Source organism: Colobus angolensis, unplaced genomic scaffold, assembly GCF_000951035.1.
Source record: "Colobus angolensis palliatus isolate OR3802 unplaced genomic scaffold, Cang.pa_1.0 Scaffold194, whole genome shotgun sequence".
Classification (NCBI taxonomy): domain Eukaryota; kingdom Metazoa; phylum Chordata; class Mammalia; order Primates; family Cercopithecidae; genus Colobus; species Colobus angolensis.
Window position 1 is genome coordinate 4133519 of NW_012115088.1, and position 20669 is coordinate 4154187.

Consider the following 20669-nt stretch of genomic DNA (forward strand, 5'->3'; position numbering starts at 1 on the left):
CAGGTAGATTGCTTGTGTGAAGACTCTGGGCTTTTCAATGTTGTTGTTTTTTAAAGAAGCTAAAGAGCAATTCAAGGCATAATGAAATATACTTAAATCCTAAAAAATTATAAAAAGATAAAGCAATCCTTTTTCTTTTTTTTCATTTCTATGGCTCATGAGAGATTCTTAATATTCTTTATTTGATCCAGAAACCTTAAACTGCCTTAAATATGAGTTAAATAGAATTTGGAGCTTACTGTCTGTTGAGAGAATTTCCTGTTCACACTTGCCTCTATCAATTTCATAGCACTTACCATATTGTTATTGTTTGTCCTATTTCAAATATAAACCAAACTCTTCTGGTCTGATGTTAAGGGCCATGATGTCCTAACATTTTAAATCCAGGATGGTTGTAGAATGAGAAAAAACAGTTGGGTTCATTAGGAGATGTAATTGGGTATTTGACTACACACAGCAAAAACCAAAATAGGGCCTTCTTGACTAAAGGTTTTATTCTCTCAAGTAAAGAAAATTCAGAGTCAGGGCATCAAGACTGGGACATTAGCCACTAGGGACTCAGGATTCTTTTCTCTCTTTACTACACGATGGAGCATTCCATCTGGGAGAACTTCTCATGGTCCAAGATGGCTGCCAAAACTCCAGGCATGACATATGACAAATGGCCACCCACACTCTTTTGTTTCTTTTGTTTTTGCTTATTTTGTTTTGTTTTGTTTTGTTTGTTTTGGTTTGGGTTTGTTTCTTGTTTTGTTTTGTTTTTTTGAGACATAATTTCGCTCTTTTCTCCCAGGCTGGAGTGCAATGGCACGATCTTGGCTCACTGCAACGTCCACCTTCCAGGTTCAAGGGATTCTCCTGCCTCAGTCCACACCCAGTTGATGTTTTGTTTTATTTGGTTTGGCTTGGTCTTTTTAGTAGAGACGGGGTTTCACCATGTTGGCCAGGCTGGTCTCCAACTCCTGACCTCAGGTGATCTGCCTGCCTCGGCCTCCCAAAGTGCTGAGATTACAGGCGTGAGCCACCATGTCCAGCCTCCACAGTCTTTTATAGAACTGTCCCACACAATGCTTTTATTACATCTCACTGGAAAGAAATCAGCCATGTGGGTACATAGAGTTGCTAGGGCAACTAAGAAAAGTCACCTATAGCTGGCCACTGCAAATAAAATTGGGATCTTGTTGTAAATAAAGAAGACAATGAATGATGAGGTAGGGAATTAGCAGTTTGCACCACATCATTTAGGACTCTACAACAGCAAAAAAAATGAAAATGTAATTGTTTTCTAGAAATGGTAACAGAAATGAGATGCGTTCACAGTATGGAGAAAATAGATTGTTGCTATCAGACAAAATAAAGTTGTGCCTTATCATTATTATATGGAAAACTATTTTGTCTTCTACATTTATCCCCATGGTCAGGCAAACCTATGATTCAAGCTGAGGTGAATTTCCAGGAATGCAGTACATTCCACTGCCCTCTTCCCCATGAGTCTTACCTAGAGAATTACAAGCTTTCCAGCTGCTGTCCACAGGAAAGATGCTAAATTCCCATAAAGCAGTCCTTTTCTATTTAAAATTATTTTGAGTTTCATGTCAAGTCCAAATGCATTTTTGGTATAATCAATCTAACTTCCTAATCTGTTTTTGTAAAAAGACTGTTTAAAATGTTAAAATCAATGTATCTTCAAGGCTTTCCTTAAATTATTAATCCTCGAGTGATTTAATCTGAGCTATTTTGTAGACATATTTTTACCAAAATATTGTTTTTCACATATTTTATTAAAACATAAGAGTCTATTAAGAGTACTCTGAGCAACATCATAATGTTGCTAAAAATATTAGGAAGCAGCATTAACACTTCAACTCACTATATTCGCATGACTCGGGAAGTCATTACCTCTTTGTATTTTTACTGGTTGTTGTGTTTGTGCAGAAAGAATAAGTAAACCTGAAACCTATATTCTACTTGTGTGAGTTTTGTGAAAAGTAACAATGAAAAGGTTTGAAATGAGTGCAAATACATCTTTTCTTTGCTTGTCTGTACATTATATTAGCTTATATATTTTTACCATCCATATCCATGAACGATCAAGTTGACAATTATAAAAATGGAAAATAACTGATTTATGTTGGAAAATAGTTACCAGCCTTGGAGTCAGAAGACCTGAGTATAATTTCAAGTTATGCTTTGTCAAGCGACTGTGGTAGGTGGAGGTGGGGTGGGTGGGGGAGGAATAATAACGCCTGCTCTAATTGCCCATATAAGTTGTGAAGAGCAAGTTTGATGATTTATACCAAAATATTTTCCTGAACTGTGATGCCTTGTGAACACAGGAGGAATTATTTTATCCATGAAAGAGCAAATATCTTCCCATGGGATTTGAGATATAAGAAACCACCTAAGCATATGAAAAATCTGGTTCACAGTTCAGTTATTATCAATGCAAGGTCAGGCTTTCAGAAGATAACTGAATATATATTAGAGGAAAATGCTAGCTAGGAAATAGTTGTGCACTAACCAAGTTGAAAATGCTTGACTTTCATCTACCTTGACTGGCAAATATGGCTCTTTGGGGTTTGTTTTCCTTTGAAAAACATGAGCACTGCACGCCACTGTGGTGTTCAGGGTAATATCAACCCACAGACAGTATCACACACACCCCAGGAAGCCCTAGGGCCTTTCAAAGTGTGCCGTCTGCTCCACCTTTAGAGTGAAGGGAGTTACCAACACATTTTGAAAGTGTATTATACGGAGCATAGCATATGACTTTCCATTCAAAGGCAGGACTCTTTTCCATTATCTCAGTAGTGCCTGATGAAGTGCCTTATACAGGTGCTCAACAAAGGGTTGCTGAATCAAAATGTTTCTGGAAGTGAGAATAAATGGAATTGAACAAATCGCAGGTAGTGTTAATGCTTAGGCAAGTATCTGGAAAAAAATCTGCTAAATGTGGAAAATGGCAAAGCAGGAGTGCTTGGAACTTAATCCAGCTCAATATTCTCTAAGTTCATTTATCTAACACCCTCAACCAGCCCGCAAAAACAGGGAAACAAAAGCAAAAGCAAGCAGAATTCTAATAAACCGATGATGCCCCCAACACAACCTTTTGCCACCATGCCCACACACAAAGGACTTGAGAGACCCTCATGTCTTCATTCTCATTTTAAACATAAATCTAATGAGGTCTAACAAGCCTCCTCCTGGTATCTCCCTCACATATTATTATAGAAGGGAGAAGGCAGGAGAATACTCTCCCTAGCACATTAGAAGACAAGTGTAAACACTCCAGTGATAACTAGAAATGATCATTGATAGCAAAGGAGGTGAAAACAATACTATGAAAAGCATCCGTAAGGAATTTCCAACAGTGTCGGTCTGGTGTCATTTATGTATTGGGCAAACTGCTTTCCACATCCCAGTATCCCTTAGAAAAAGTCAAAATCACAGCCTAGAGCACTTTGGATGTTGTTTTTTTTTTTTTTTTTTTGAGATGGAATCTCACTGTGTTGCCCAAGCTAGAGTGTGCAGTGGCATGATCTCGGCTCACTGCACCCTCCGCCTCCCGGATTCAAGCAATCCTCCCACCTCAGCCTCCTAAGTAGCTAGGATTACAGGCATGCACCACCATGTCTGGCTGACTTTTTTTGTATTTTTAGTAGAGACAGGGTTTCCTCATGTTGGCCAGGCTGGTCTTGAACTCCTGACCTCAAGTTATCCACCCACCTAGGCCTCCCAAAGTGCTGGGATTACAGGCATAAGCCACCATGCGCAGACTTGGATGTTAATATTGATGACCCAGAGCCAAAAAAAAAAATGACATCATCTACAGTACTGATGACCAGGAAATATGTAATTAATTTTTGTACTGATTACCAGGAAATATGTAATTAATTTTTGAAAGTGTGTATGTTAGATTTTGTCACAATCCCCAATGATTATCAACACCTCCCCACACACATACACACACACAAACCAGAGAAGTGAAGGAAATCAACATCCTCACCCAGGGCTACCAGGAGAGCAGAACTTATACCCACCCTGCCCTGGGCTCGACCCTATGGCTTGCTTTAGCCAATGGCAGATCAACAGGTGTGCCAGATGCCCTGTGTAAGCAGATGCTTTGAACAGCATTGCCAGTTTCCATCAGCAGTCCTGCTCCTGCCATGACAATGCCATGCCTCAGCCCAAGCTCTGGAGTGAGAAGAGCCACAGCTTGGAGCAGCATGGAGCCACTCCCCCCTCCAGGAAACAACCCTTTTTTTGTTGTGAGTTTTAAGGGGTTCCTTGTGCAAATTCCGTATGCTTTAAAATATTTTATTTTTATTTACTTGTTTTAAGTTGGAGTTTTTAAATAGTTCAAGTATGGAAATTCACATATCTAGAGACCCTCTTTTCCCCTACTGTGATAGATAATTGAGGTATTACTGTGAATAGCCTCAGTTAAAATTGCACTTGAGGAGATGGTGGGTAAACAGCCACAAGCAGCCAAATGCAAAGTATTAGCTAGATTGTGCCTCCTGCACCCCACAAGCCAGGATGCTTGGCCTCGTCTCCTTGAAGTTGGGGAGACAAGTCCTGCTGGGGCTGGGTTGGGAGGGGGATCTCAGAGGATGGAATTTTCATGGACTGGGGATATTGAAGATGATGTCACTCATTAAGATGTGGGTTAAGGACAGCTTTCTGTTTCTGGAAAACCAAGCACACCAGTACTAACTCAGAGCCTGAGAATGACCGACTGCGTGACTATGCACAAATTATTTCACCTTCTGCCTTGTTACCAAGGATTAATTAATCATTGCAAGTTGTCTCGCGACTCCACAATGCTAAATACAAATAGAGGAGACCCTCGAATTCATGGAGCTGTGACTCGTGGTCTTGAATATTCATGTTTAACCACCAGTCCACTCTCTCACCCAGCAACGACTCTTTGTTTTACTGAGTTCTGAGGGGTCCGCTTCTGTTTGGAAGGTGAAAGGGGGGCTGTACGTGGTGTGTGGCTGCAATACTGATGGCCTGTTTTGTTCTCCAGGGGAGATACTGTAAGGCACAGTGGCAGATTCACCTGAAGCTCATTTTTGCCCCTCAAAATTTCCCCCCATTAATTTTGCCAGTTTGAAATTCTCTAGACATACAAGATCTTTTAGAGTGAAAATGCACTTCAAGAGAAAATACAAAAACAGAACACTTATGAAGAAAGATGTTGGTGTGGGGTCGTCCCCGTTCTGCCCTTACTGTGTAATCTTGAACAGATGCATGAACTTTCCTGAATCTCAGTTTTCTCATTTAAAGAAAAAAAGAGTGAGAATAGTTCCTACTTCATTGGTGTGTGGCTATGATAAACCAATGACTATGAAAGGTCTAATACATGGCACATGCTCAATGGATATTAGCAAAAATTCTTGCTTCTTGATTAAGAGTTGAGTGTCATCCACGTCTTAGAAATTGTAGAAGTTGGAAACTCAGGAGAACAAAAAGAAAAAAGTGGAGTGGTGAGGGACTTCTGTCAGTCAGGGGGCAGAATGGGGCTGTAGGATCTGAGGAATGAAGGAGGAGCTGGCGATAAAATGAGGGGGTTAGGGGAAAAGGGAGCAAAAAGAGAGAAGGAAAGAAGACCAGACGTGAACCCTTTCGGTTGTGCCAAGGTCCTGGCACTAGTCCACGTGGTGCTGGAAGTTACTCCCTGAAGTCAGGCAACTGGAAAGCTAGGGCTCCAAAATTGTTTTCGCTTCTCAACCGGGTATCAGACCACGTGTCCCAATTTGGGGTTGCTGTGATAAGAATTGAGGTAGATAAAGTCGTTTGGAAGGTTGCAAACATGACCTTGGCCCAATTTCAACCCACTGCACCTGGTCCCCGTGAATCCTGCCCCACTTTTCCAGCTCACTTTGTGTGGCCACATCCCTTTCCCTACTCTTCCACAGTGTGGGACGAAGGATTCAGCTCAGCATTCCCAGGAGCACCTAATGTCATGGTGTCTTTCCTATCATGGTGGTTTCATACATTTCTTGGATCATATTGTTTAATAGATTCAAAGTTTGTTTCCTACTGCAGCTACATTCACCTGCCATTGTCTCAAAGAGGAGGCCATAGGTGATGAAAGGCCCACAAGGGGTGATTGGCAGATATGGCTGAACAGAATTGGTAAACTGAATCAGGGCTTTATGAAAACAAAAGCCAAGTAACTCACTCTGCCTCCTTAATCTCTGGTAATAATTTACCTTAAGATGGAAATTTCAGCCTGGGAGTGGTGAACCTATCTTTGAGCTTAGCAGCTGTTTAATAAAGGTAACAAACTCCAGCGTGGGCCCCTGTCAGAGTCCGTTAGTTCACATATGTCAAGAATTTGAATTTGAGCAACCTTATTCCTTCAGACATGGAAAGAGATGTTAGCTGGTCATTTGAAAGCCACTCAAAAGAACACTTCTGGATACTTGTTGAAGGAGGTGAAGGTTCTCCCATGGAGAACTCCTTCAGTTGTTGATGCCTAGGATAGACTGTGCGTTGGCATGTTTGCCTTCTTGGCAACTCTGGGAAGGATGAGCCTAATATAGTCCTATCAGCTACAAAATAATTGGCGGTATCATTAATCCTATCTTGTAAATGCTTAACTGCCTCAGCCCATGCAAAGGTCTGAGAAGTCAGCCTTCATGGAAGAGACTTGCAACACCTGCTTGGCTGGGCTTCACTTTTCTTTTCATTGGTGCTAGTGGATTGATCGCTGTACTCTAGACCAGTACCGTCAGCATCAGCATCACCTGGGAACTTTCTAGAAATGCAATTTTAAGGCCGGGCACAGTGGCTCACATTTGTAATCCCAGCACTTTGAGAGGCCAAGGAGGGCGGATCACCTGAGACCAGGAGTTCAAGACCAGCCTGGCCAACATGCTGAAACCTCGTCTCTCCTAAAAATACAAAAATTAGCTGGGCATGGTGGTGCGCGCCTGTAGTCCCAGCTACTCAAGAGGCTGAGGCAGGAGAATCACTTGAACCCAGGAAGTGGAGGTTGCAGTGAGCTGAGATCACGCTACTGCACTCCAGCCTGGGCAACAAGAGTGAAATTCCATCACAAAAAAACAAAAGCAATTTTGGTTGGGCTTGGTGGCTCATGCCTGTAATCCCAGCACTTTGGGAGGCCGAGGCAGGCGGATCACGAGGTCAGGAGATTGAGACCATCCTGGCCAACATGGTGAAATTCCATCTCTTCTAAAAAAATAAAAATAAATTAGCCAGGCGTGGTGGCGGGCACCTGTAGTCACAGCTACTCTGGAGGCTGAGGCAGGAGAATGGCGTGACCCTGGGAGGTGGAGCTTACAGTGAGCTGAGATTGCACAACTGCACTCCAGCCTGGGCAACAGAGCAAGACTCCATCTGAAAAAAAAAAAAAGAAAGCTATTTTATAGGCCTCATCCCAGAATCAAAAATGCTGGAGTAATTAACAAGACTTCTAGGTGATTCTGATGAACCCCTGCTCCACATTATGAATTCAGTACTTGAGCCTGGGACTCTTGTTTAAGGGTTGTTCTTCTCTTGCATAGCTCTTTTAAAGTATCCAGTATTCTGAAGTTAGGAGCCATGTGTGGCAAAGATGTTTCTTTTGGGAAGAAAAGCTTCCTCAAAATCTAATTGCTAGAAGGAAATCAGTAAGTTGTCAAGGAATTTTTTTTAAAAAATCAGTACTTGGATTATGACGCTAGCCTGGATCTTCATCTTTCTTGCCTGGCTTTATTCTCCAATAAAACTAATTAGCAATTTCATTATGCAAATTTTGGAAGATTTCTGATTTGGATTTAGTTCAAGCATGAAAATAGTGGTACATAAGGACATTTTTCTTAGTGAATTTGGAAACCATTGATTTGCAGTAGTCTAGTAGTCAAAATCCCTTTGAGCCAGATGGGCATTAAATATGCTGGCTTACTATTTGTGTAACTACAGTTTTATAGGATTTATTGATCCAATAGTTAACCAACCAATGGCCAAATTAAAAATAATCCCTTCCAACTCTCTCCCGCAATTACGAGTAGACCACCACGTAGGTATGGTTTGTAAGAGATGATTTAGGAGTTAGATAGAAACAATCTTGAATTATTTAAATCATTTGTTATGCAAAAAAATATATAGAATTGTTTTGTGTGGCTCAGAAGAATAGAGCATGAGTAAGCATCTAGAAGAAAGGGGAAGGCAGATTTTTGTTCAATAAAAGGGAGAATTTCCTAATCTGAACTCTCACCCTAAACTAAACAGGTGGCCTAGTGAGTCCCTTGTTACCTACACAGGGACATTATTCACTGATGAGTGAGAAGTTTTATTCACTACAGGTTGATGGAGGTGAACTTTAAGATCCTTTTCAGACTTAGAGATTCCACAGGTGTTTTCCAGAACACCTCCTTCACATTAGCTCTCCAGAGTCAGGCTTGCTAACCTCCTTTCTCATAGACGATCTATTCCCTGAAGCCATGTTCCAAGGAGAAAAAGTAGATGGCCTGCGTGCCAGAGCATCACTTTTGCTGATTTCGCAAAAACAGTTTATGATCATTTACATGTTTCCTTCAAGGATATGCTGTATGCAAGACATCCTGATATGGAGGACCACGCATGTCAAATCCAAGCCTTTGTATTTTCATCCCTAATTGAAACTAAATACAGTCATGAAACACAAAGAAAGATCAGAGAGAACCAGCAAATTAACAAAACATCTAGAAGTCCACCAGGACTGGAGGTCTCGGTAAACTTTAGGAGCCCTGGTAAACTTTGCAGGCAGCCAGACTTAGTATACTTCTATTAATGATGACAGCTATTAATATTTTGAAATTGTCAAATGTTGTTCTATGACACATTTCATAATATTTCACCAGAGCGGGCCAAGGGAATGTTAGACTTCAGATTCACAACTTTATAAAGCATTTTCCAAATAAACCAAGCTCCTCACTATAGTTGGAAAATAGTTGCTATGTTTGGCTAATCCACTCATCAGTAAAAACTGTTTTCGTTTCCCCCCAATTTTTATGCAAATTTTATATATACCCTAATCAAGAGAACATGAGTACAGTCTTTATTTTTGTTCTTCCTTAATTAATAAACATCTTCTAGCTTCCTTTCCATGCATGATGTTTTAGTAAGCTTGCAAATATTATTAAAGATTGCTTTTCTTTCTGAAGACAGACATTAAAATCAACCCAACTCTGTTGCACTATAATCTGTAATATCACATCAGGTTTTAATAAACCTCCTTTTTGCAGCACACATGTGCTTAAGACTTCATGGAAACCAGATCAGCAGAGAGAAGGGATTACTTTAGATGACTTTAAAATATGCATTGTTTGAAATGGCCTCTGGTGACCAGCTTTCATGAATGGCTGGCTTTACGTGTGGGGCCCATCATCTGTTTTAATTATATCAGCTGCTTTGTGTGACAAGTGCTGTTCTTGTGTGTGCTGAGAAATGAAGGTTTAAAACAAAGTAGAGTAATGAGTGAGAAAATAAATTCTGGAAGTGGAACACCACTGGGCGTTTGTATGGAAGAATTCTAAGGACTGGTCCACCTATAAACATCTATTTATAAAGACACTCCACAGTGACAGTAAATGTAAATTTGCCTTATATGTCCATGGACCTAGATCATAATCTGAGCCTTTTCGGGAAGATTTATTTCACATATAAGATAAGTAACAGCTTAGGATGCTAATGTGGCTCTTAACATTTTCATTCTATAAATTCTTATGCACAAAACTTCATAAAGGTTACTCTTTTGTAACATTAGAATAAAATGCTAAGTTTTTATTAGCTAAAGTATTTCCCAACCTCTGTCCAGCAAGTAAACTAAGACAGATGTCATAAAGTTTCAAGACACTACCGATTCATTATTTGAATCTATAAATGTTAGGAAAATTATGGTTTTAGAAATCTCCTGTTGTATCTCTTGAGTTGTTAGTCTTTCTAAAAAAAAAAAAAAAAGAAGAAAGAAAAGAAATTGGCCAGACGCGGTGACTCACGCCTGTAATCCCAGCACTTTGGGAAGCCAAGGTGGGTGGATCACCAGAGGTCAGGAGTTCAAGACCAGCCTGGCCAACATAGTGAAACCCCCCTCTCTACTAAAAATACAAAAATTAGCTGGGTGTGGTGGTGCACACCTGTAATCCCAGCTACTCAGGAGGCTGAGACAGGAGAATTGCTTGAACCTGGAGGCAGAAGTTGCAGTGAGCCTGGATCGCACCACTGCACTCCAGCCCAGGCAACAGAACAAGACGCAGTCTCAAAAAAAGGAAAAAAATAGAAATTGATAAATATCTCTATGTCCAGATAGTGATTTGAAGATAGGAAGGTGAATTTGATTGAATAAGAATATCATAGATTACACTAGTGTCAATGATAACCGACAGTCAATTTTTATTCATTATATGCTTTATTGCTAAGATTAATACAGTAAATTAATTTTCCTAGATGGGCATACTAGTTACTGAGTTTATTCTACTGTGATATTTTCCAAGACTGCACACCTAAATTTCACTAGAAATTTAAGTAGAGTTGCTCTTTTTACTTGATAATTGTAAAGCTGTGCTTGTTAGTCATTGAGAGAGGAGTCCAGAGCTGAAGGGGACCCGATATCTGAAGATAGCTCAGGGATTTAGGTACATAGTGAAGATGATTTTGTTATTTAAAGACTGAGAATTATGTATTTAACCATTAGGACAAACGATCTCAAAACACTATTTCCCAGTACAACTTGTGAAGGACGATTTTTAAAAATATTAATACATAAACTAATCTGAATTTTAAAGTTTCCTTGAAAATGTCTCCAAGCAAAGACATTGGCTTTAATAGGATGTTTTAATTTTTTTGTGTGTTTTTTTTTTTTTGAGACAGAGTCTCACTCTGTCGCCCAGGCTGGAGTGCAGTGGCATGATCTCAGCTCACTGCAAACTCCGCCTCCCAGGTTCAAGCAATTCTCCTGCTCAGCCTCCCATGCAACTGGGACTGCAGGTGCCAGACACCACACACAGCTAGTTTTTGTATTTTTAGTAGAGACGGGGTTTCACCATGTTGGTCAGCCTGGTCTCGAACTCCCGACCTTAGGTGATCTGCCCGCCTCAGCCTGCCAAAGTGCTGGGATTATAGGCGTGAGCCACCGTGCCTGGCTTAGATGTTTGATTTTTTTAAGGTTCTCCTGTAAGTAATACATTTTGAAAAAAATACAGCTAATCTCCATAATTTGCCTTGAACTAGGAAAGAGAATTGTCTTTTGAAATGCGATTGCCTCCTTCACACTGTTTCCCAGAGCTTTCTTTCCTGGTTCTCTCTCTGCTTGTTTCCCCATTCTGCTGTGTTTAACACCTAGAAGAAGTTAGAGAGCATTATATTAGCAGTGAACTTGATGGCATAGAAAGTAGGCCAGTGGACAGTCGCGGTGGCTCACACCTGTAATCCCAGCACTTTGGGAGGCCAGGACAGGCAGATCACTTGAGGTCAGGAGTTTGAGACCAGCCTGCCAACATGGTGAAACCCCATCTCTATTAAAAATATAAAAATTAGCCAGGTGTGGTGGTGCATACCTGTAATCTCAGCCACTCAGGAGGTTGAGACAAGAGAATCACTTGAACCTGGGAGGTGGAGGTTGCAGTGAACCAAGATCATGCCACTGCACTCCAGCCTGGGAAACAGGTGAGACTCCATCTCAAAAAGGAAGTATGCCAGTGGGATTCTCTTGACCGCAGCTTCATTTATGTAGTAAAGTCAGGTGTTCCTCTTCCTACATACGACTGCGAGATAGTATTTCGAGAAATTATTTTCAGACAGTATATTTATGTTTCAAAACCGTTTCTCATAGTATGAGATAGTGTTTCCAGAAATGCTTTCAAAACATAAATATACCATCTAATTGTCTTTTTAAAAATATTTACTTCGACTTAAACGTATCTCGAGAATTGTGGAACTTTAAAAAATTTGCATTGTGCCAGATTATGTTCATCAGGAAAACAGACTAAAATGAAACATGTATAAAAAATCCCTGAATCTGTCAAAAGTATATTTTTAGTACCTAAGAATGATTGAACTTTATACTGTGAGAAAGATTGTTTCTCCATTACTTGAGATATGTGTCTGTGTGTGGGTACGTATATTTATACACATATCTTAAGTATGTGTGTGGGCATACACACGTGTATGTGTGTGTGTGGTGTGTGTGAGTGTAGAGAAAGAGAAAGACATGGGGTACTAATGAAACATAAAGTTTGTGGCATAGACATTAGTGCTCAGTAAACACTTTGGTCTGCTAAATTTTCGAATGCCTTTGCAGTTGAGTGAGGCCACATGACTAATCACATCCAATGAAATGTTAGAAGTGAACTGGGTCACTTCCAGGTTGAAGCCCTGAAAAGCTCCTGCAAAATTCTTGAGCTTATTTTTCCCTTGCTTCTTGGTCTACTTATTGCAGCAACAGGACAACACTGCCCCCGTCAGTGTGCATCCATGCATGGCTGGGCAGAGCAGAGCTCTCTGCCATCCTGTGTGTGACTTGCAGTACGAGTGACAAATATGCTTTTATCATATTTGGAATTTCTTTGTTATTGCAACAAACTACTTCTGCTAGTATCTCAAGGTACTAATGCAGTATCTCAAGGTACTTCAGTACAAATAAGCTATAAATGTATAAAACCAAAGGCCAATTTAATGAAATTTAATGTAATAAATCATATATTTTAAGACCTAGCTAAGATGCCCAAGATCACATTCTAGTTCTTTTTAACAATATTGCTGTCCTTCCACCAAACCCACTTTATTTTTTTAATCAACTTTTAAGTCCAGAGATATATGTACAGGATGTGCAGGTTTGTTACATAGGTAAATGTGTGTCATGGTGGCTTGCTGCACATGTTATCCCTTTATCTAGGTGTTAAGCCCAGCATCCATTAGCTATTCTTCCTGATGCTCTCCCTCCCCCAACCCTAAAGACCCCCAACAGGCCCCAGCGTATGCTGTTCCCCCACATGTGTCCATATGTTCTCATCATTCACCTCCCACCTATAAGTGAGAACATGTGCTGTTTGGTTTTCTGTTCCTGTGTTAGTTTGCTGAGGATAATGGCTTCCAAGTTCATCCATGTCCCTGCAAAGGACATGATCTCATTCTTTTTTATGGCTGCATAGTATTTCATATAAATCCACTTTAACTGAAGTTTCCATTGCCTCTTCTTTTGGAAATGCAGTTGTCTCTTTGTTCTCATTCTCTTGGATCTCACTGCCACTGTTGAAACCATTGATCATTTGGACCACAATTGGTCACCAATGACCATTATTAGTCCCTTTAGACACTTTTTAACATATGCTTCAGGAATATTGAGTTCTTCTGGTGGTTTTCATAATATCTAGATCAGTTTGTTTTCCTTTGTCCTGTTTATTTCATCCGAAAGAAGCTGGACAAATTTTAATTTGGACTTTATGCATTCTCTAAAATGCCCTTCAGAAACTTGTTTTTATATGATTTTAGTTCCTCCTTTTATGAGGCAGAGTCTCAAAGGTACATTTCTCGCTTCATCCTTCTCACTCTTCAACTCTCACTTAATCTTTCTCAATCTTCAACTCCATCTATTTTCTTCCTCCCCGAGAAGACAGAGAGAAAAACCTAGAAAACTTAAGTTTATTTATTTCTATGTTTTGTAATGCAACCGATTATTGAAAAAATTCAATATATACATGAATTCAGCCAAAAAATAAAACCTGTCCCTCTCCCTCCCCATACACCAGAGATAAACAACCCTCACCATTGTGTGAATAGATGACTTTTGAAGATTCCTTCCAATTTCAAGATTCACAGTGTTGGGTGGGAGGAGGAGAGGAGAAAGGAAGATCTCATCATTTAGCCAAATATTTCCCCACAGGTGCTCCAGGTCGCAGGCATACACTTTTCAGCCGTCATTGTTTGTTGGAAGAGGATTTATTATTCGAGGAGAGTAAAAGTGTTACTACACCAGGAGGGGATGATTGTCTAACTTCTTTGCTTGGAGTTGTAATAAATTAGACCAGGAACCAGGCTTTCTGGAGATTAACAGTAGGTGAACTTTGCCAGCTATGGGGTTGTTAAAAGAAGAAATTAACTTCTTCATGGATTCACGTATATTATAAAGAAGATAGCACATCCTGAAGGCTTACTCTAAAGAAAAGAAGTAATCTCTGGGAGACTCAAAAGCCAAAATTAATGGGAAAGGGCCATGTTAACTGATCCTAAGAAATGTGTGTAGACAGTAATGTGGGATGGGAGGATGAGATGTGGGTACCAGCTTCTTGCTGGCGTAATTCTACTTTGCTTGCCTCTGACAATAATCTAAGTGTGTTCTGGCTGAATTCAGCTTCACATAACTGTGTAATCTCCCCTGCCCCTGCTGTTTCAACTGGTTATGGTGTCCCTTTTTTCTCTGGCCTAACTATAAAGTGCCATTGCTTTGCACTAGAAATAATTCTTTTGCCCCATCCTAGAGAAGTTTTATTCTGTGGCAAGTGGGTTGTTCTGACCCCGTCCCTTGTATACTTTAGCTGTGTGGGCATTCATTTGTAAAATTTTGTGTTATCCTTGGGGAATAAAAAAACACAGAATTTTATCACTCATCAACAACTTTTATCTGAGACTAGGCATTTAGAACTGAGGACAGTTTCAAGGCTTTAAGGAAAAAAAGTAAATGAGAAGCTTGTGACTAGGGCCAGACCTAGAGCCTTAAATGTGAGAGTCTGGGCTTAACTATAGAACAAGGTACACTGTAAGTCAGCAATTCTCAAACCCTTTGGTTGGGCTCAGTATCCCTTTATATAATTAAAATTTATTGAAGACTCTTGCCCCAACAGTTTTTATGTGGATTATAAATTATTAATACTTAGAAGTGAAAACTGATAAAATTTTAAAATATTTGATTCTTTTGAGAATAATAAATCTATTGTATGTCAACCTAAATGACATATTTTATTTTAAAAAGCTATATTTTCCAAACAAAAAAATTGTGAATAAATTATGAATTCATTTTACATTTTTGCAAGTATCTTTAATGTTTATCTGAAAAGAAGAAAGTTGAATTCTTATTTCTGCTTCTACATTCAATCTGTCAAAATACATTGTTCTGGCTGAAGTACAGTAATAAAATCCAGACTGACACGAATAAGTAGTTGGAAAGGTAGAAGCATTTTAATAGCTTTTTCAGATACTTGTGGATATTCTTTGATACTACAACAAAACTTGGCAAGTGATAATTCATTAAAGGTTAGTTGTGTTAAGAAATCTGAAACCATATCAATGAACTTTTCATTCTGTTACAATAGAATCCAGTGGTCATCTTGTACTTTGAATGAATATTTTAGTCATATAAGATTTTATAGCACTGTGATCATTTGGGAAATTTGGTTCACTGAACTATGCAAATATTCTAAATGTTGACTCATTTCATTTTACAATATCAAAAAATAACATTTGTTAACATCACTATCATTGTCATCAGAAAAAGTTTTACTTATTGGAAGTCTGCCAAGTGGAGTATACAAGTTTTCCAAAATTCTAATTTTAGCTTGAAAGGTAGATTTCTATCATTGGTAACAAACACTGTCAATTGTTTCCCTTGAAATGATAGGCTTATTTCATTCATTATTTGGGAAAATGTCTGCCAAATATCCAAGTCCAAAAAATTCTTTTAAGTAAAAGTAATGTTTCATTTTTTTGTTTAAAGCCACTTTAGCTTGCAGCTCAGCCACCCTCATGCCTTTCCTCAAGACAGCCGTCATACTCCCCCAGCCAACAAGGGACTTTGAGTGACCCTCCTGTCTCAGAAAACAGAACAGTGAAAAGAAAACATGTGCACTCAAGGTCAAGGTTTAATAAAATTACTGATTTTACTGCCTCATCTTAAGTGAAGCTGGGTTTTTTTGTTGTTTTTGTTTGTTTGTTTTTACTATATGTGAAGCTTTTATCATTCATGCTAAGACAAAAGCAGAAAGTGGTTCTTCCTACCATTGCTCTTACACCATCTGTAGAAATGTCAGCACAGTGAAGAAAGCAAATAATGTGTCAGTATTCTTATCAAAATAGTTCTGACCTCATGAACCTCCCAAAAGGGTCACAGGGTCCCCCAAAAGTCCCAAACTATACTTTGTTGATGTAGACAAAAGCAGGGTGCTTTCGATGTATTGGCCACCATCCCCTCTAGAGACCTAGCACCAAACTGCCCAGCCAAAGGGGGGATTGGGGAAGACAGAGGTCCCCTTAAACCTTTGGGAGCAACAGGGCTTGAGTTTAGATTGGGGTATTGCGGGACAAACATATGTGACCTAAACTTCCTATCCAGTTGGCTGGACATCTTTCCAGTCTTTTTTTGTTTTTCTTTTTCTGTTACGTGTGACTTGAAACATGTAATGCCACTTTTATAATTTGTCTTGACCACCCTTAACAAAGTCCTGTAAACTTTCCACACCAATTGGCCATAACTACAACTGCTGTTGTCATTTTATGGCTTGGAGTCAAAGCAGCTTATATCCTGGTCTTGATCGGTGAAGAATAAAACACTATTCTTCAAATTCACTTTGTATGTGTGAGAAAAACCTTTCTACATTTCTTTCATTTTCTACTCTTTCTCAAGACCAATAGCTAGTCTCTAAGGACTCCTGTTGTCCACCACAAAGTATCCAATTCAAACATTGCATCCTTGTCTCTTCTGTCAAGCTCTGCATTTTGTCTGTCAGGATTTTTTTCCCTTCTTTACTTCTTTTCCTTCTGGAGCTGGAAACCAGGGAGTAAGAGGATGACAGGCTTTGAAAGGTCATTTTCGAATAAAGAATTGTCTGTGTGCAGTGTTTCTAGAATGGCATGTTTTGTGTGTTTTAGTGAAGGAAGATGAGATAAAAGAGAGAGAGGACTCTTGCTGGCCAGACTAGGTGAAAAATTCAATTTTCTTGACCACTTAATGTATATCCTTGTAGGTACGAATTCCCTGAATTGAATGGTGGTGGTGGTGGTGGTGGGGGAGGCTGACCAAAGGGTCCAAAGTTCTAGTGAGACAGAAGGAATAAACTTTCAAGATCTGTTGCCCAGCAAGGTGACCACAGTTAATAACAATGAATTAATCGTATGTTTCAAAAATGCTAACAGAGTAGATTCTTCAATGTTCTCACTACAAAAAAAAATGATAAGCATGTAAGGAGGTAGGCTGTTAATTAGCTTGATGTAATCATTCCCCAAAGTACACATTTATCAAAACATCAAATTGAGCCCCGTAAATATATATAATTATCATTTGTCAATAAAAAATAAAAATTTTAGTTAAAAAAATAAGATAACCCGTGGCAGAAAATAATGTAGATCTTTTCTGCACTTTTCATTCACCAGAAGGGAAGTTCGCTTCGTAGGAAAAAACCACTCTCTCTTTTCCATATTAGGAAATGATTTTTGATGTAGTTTACACAAAGGTATCATTAAAGCTAATTTGCTTTTTCCTAAAGGAAGAAGTAAAGTAAATAAGATAAAGAAAAGAATAACTGGCAGTGTTGACTGGGTTCCAGCAAAGGTTATCAGCATCTGAATTGTCAAGAACTTCCAGTTTCTCGTATTGCTGATTATTTAAACTCAAATGCCACTGTTTGTCTAATGCAGTGAGCCTGAAATTGTTCCTCCTGGGTTGCTACTGTCAGCAGACGTTGGTTTACACTATAGTGGGTGCACAAAGGCCCTCTTCACAAACTCTCCCTTCACATACCCCTGCAGGCTTTGAGAGGTGAGCAAAGTATTACTACTTAAAGAACCAACCTCTTAAGAAATTTCTGTATTTAACTATTTAGTCTGACCCATGCTTTGTGAGAACAAGCCATTGTTTGTCATTTTATTCCTTTAGTTTTCCTGTCCCTTCGTGCCTGTATCAAGTTTCTCACGATTTAAAACAAATGCACAGAAGTCAAACAGTCAGTGCAGAATAATTGCAGGCTTTCAGTGTTCGGCATGCACAGCAATCACTGTGGAATCACCCTGAGTTATTAAGAAGAAAGCACCAAATCCTACATTAGTGACTTCTACAGAGCTCCGTCATCAATTGGAGCTGGCTTGTGTGTTGCAGATAATGTAGTCAGGACTGCCTGGCTGCAGACACTAGAGTTTTGTTTAAAAACCTATTTCTTCTTGTCTCTTTCTCTCTCTTGCAGTATAATTACAGGCTGCAGAGTGAAAAGCATTAGAACTGTTTACAAAACAGCTCATAAAGTTTAAAATATGTGTGTGTTTGTGTAAAACAAAATAATGTATATGGTATCCAGTCTTTCTTCTTTCACTACCCCTTGTCACCCTCCAGAATTAAGGGCATGAAGTTGAGAGATGGAGCCCTTTCCTCCTGCTATGCGATGCTTACACTTAATTAGTTATGCCTACTTATCCAATGCCAGTTTATTGTTGCAGATCAAAATACAGATTCTCAGGTGTATGGGGACTGAGTGACTGATGAAACAGACTGCTATCTAATTAATTTTAGGGCAGCCTAAATTCCCATAAAGATGTTCCCTCATGACATGTGAGAGAAAGATTTTATTTTTTTAATGAGCCCTTTGCTATCTTTCCAAGAGAAAAGCTTTCAGCAGGTTAGTGTTCCAAAGTGAGAGGGGCATTTTTCCAACCCTTTCAAAAGCCTCCTTCTGTGCAGCTTTGCAAAGATTTTGCAGCTCGCCCTTCTGGATTTTATTTATTTATTTTTTAATGTGGAAGGGTAGCCACTAACTCCAGCCTCAGGGCCAATCAATCGTTTTGCTTTGCAGGTTTAAGATCTGCAGCAAAGCAAAACCCCTGTGCTATCTGTGCCTTACCGGTCTCGCCAGCAGTAAGCCTGGTGATTGACAATCAAAAGGGTGTTCTGTCCATTTAGGTGCCGGCACAAGCTGAGGACAGAGGAACCAACATTGCACGGAGGAAGCACCTTTTCCTTCTGGTGATTGATTGATGGGGGACAGTGAGGAGGTTTTCAGAGGCTGGACAAAATTTTCCCAGTCACTTAGTATGAAGTCTTTGTCAGCAGAAAAGACTCTCCTGGGTAGTGAATGATATAATGCAGCTGACAAATGACAGGTGTGGCGTGTGTTTCGTTCTGCTTGCTAGGTACTCAGTATCACACGCAGGTGAGTCAGCGCTCCCCAACACGCCCCTCGCACCATCTGCTTCCCACATAAAAACACTTGTTCCCAATGCTCTGTTGTTTCCCTGGCACTGCTGGCTCTTCCTAATCGATCGTCAGCTCTGTTGGGGATGTGTAAAGTACTGTCAGAGTGTGAGCAGGGCGATACCTTACCACCCTTTTATGGAGCTGATTATGAAATGAAGATAGCATTTGAGTCATTTGTTAGCAGTTCTGAAAGTTGTTTCCTTCTGTTCCTCCCTTTTGGAGCACAGAAGAAAAAATATATATAATATATACACATATAATATGCTGTTGCAAGAGACTACTTCAGATCGAAAATCTGTTTTTAAAATCGTTGACTGATATTTCCTTTGTGTTTTTTTCTCCTTCTTCCAGGACCCTATCTGCAGATGTTCTGAATACCTCTGAGAATAGAAATTGATTATTCAACCAGGATACCTAATTCAAGGTATTAGCTCTTGTCAGAAAGCTTTTACATTTGAGCTCTGTGTTGGAAATTCTATTTTGGCAATGAATTGAAATAGGAAAAGTTGGAATGAGAATAAAGGACAAAAGTGAATTTGCAAAATAATCAAGTGCTTAAAAAACTACCCAGCGCTTGTGAGGGTTTGCTATTTCTGACTCATGTACAACCCTGTCTCTGCCAGCTTATGTGCCAATACTGACTTATTTGTAGCCCTTTTTCTGCAACTGTGCTTGGAGTTTGGATTTCATTTTAGTCTCACCGTCTCCGTTTTTCTCTGACTGCCCAGAACTCCAGAAATCAGGAGACGGAGACATTTTGTCAGTTTTGCAACATTGGACCAAATACAATGAAGTATTCTTGTTGTGCTCTGGTTTTGGCTGTCCTGGGCACAGAATTGCTGGGAAGCCTCTGTTCGACTGTCAGATCCCCGAGGTTCAGAGGACGGATACAGCAGGAACGAAAAAACATTCGACCCAACATTATTCTTGTGCTTACCGATGATCAAGATGTGGAGCTGGGTGAGACACTGGACTCTTCACTTGTTAGTCTCTTTTGTTCAGATGCTTTATCGAGTCACAGGATTATCAGTAGACATTCTGAGGTTTTGCACTTAATTATTGCATCTTAACCAACACCCTAGTTTATGCAATGAACTTGTATTGATCATAAGGCAATTGGTTTGTGTTTCAGCATTACTTTTCTGATGTTATGCTTTTGAAATGGTCGGGGAAGGGGCCTGGGGGAGTAGGACGATGGAGGAAGAGGGTCAGCACTGAAGACTGTAGAAGTAAAGGATTGAAAACCCTCCGTTAAGAAATTGTAAAAATACTTGGGCAAAGTTGTTTCAGAGAGTATGAGGATGTGACTGTAATTCTATGCAATGGATATGAATATAGACTGATACTAAAGGAACTTTCAGTGGTTATTATTATTAGAATGGATTACTTATTCACAGTTTGTCATAGTAATCATTAGGTAATTGAAAGTTGCAGTGTTCTGTATGTCTTTGGGTAGAGAATTCACTTACTACTATCTCAGATATGATGCTTTTTTAATTAGCTTGCC

At 39.6% G+C, this 20669-nt stretch overlaps 1 protein-coding gene across 3 annotated transcripts in view; it reads left to right on the plus strand.

The window, feature by feature from the left end:
- Nucleotides 1–20669, plus strand: part of SULF1 (sulfatase 1) — a 196784-nt gene that overhangs the window by 78338 nt on the left and 97777 nt on the right. For all 3 annotated transcript variants that reach the window (XM_011940921.1, XM_011940922.1, XM_011940920.1), the window contains 2 exons: nt 19514–19586; nt 19891–20122. In XM_011940921.1, coding sequence (XP_011796311.1) covers nt 19951–20122 — 172 coding nt within the window. In that variant the 5' untranslated portion in view covers nt 19514–19586; nt 19891–19950. The remainder of the gene's footprint in view (nt 1–19513; nt 19587–19890; nt 20123–20669) is intronic.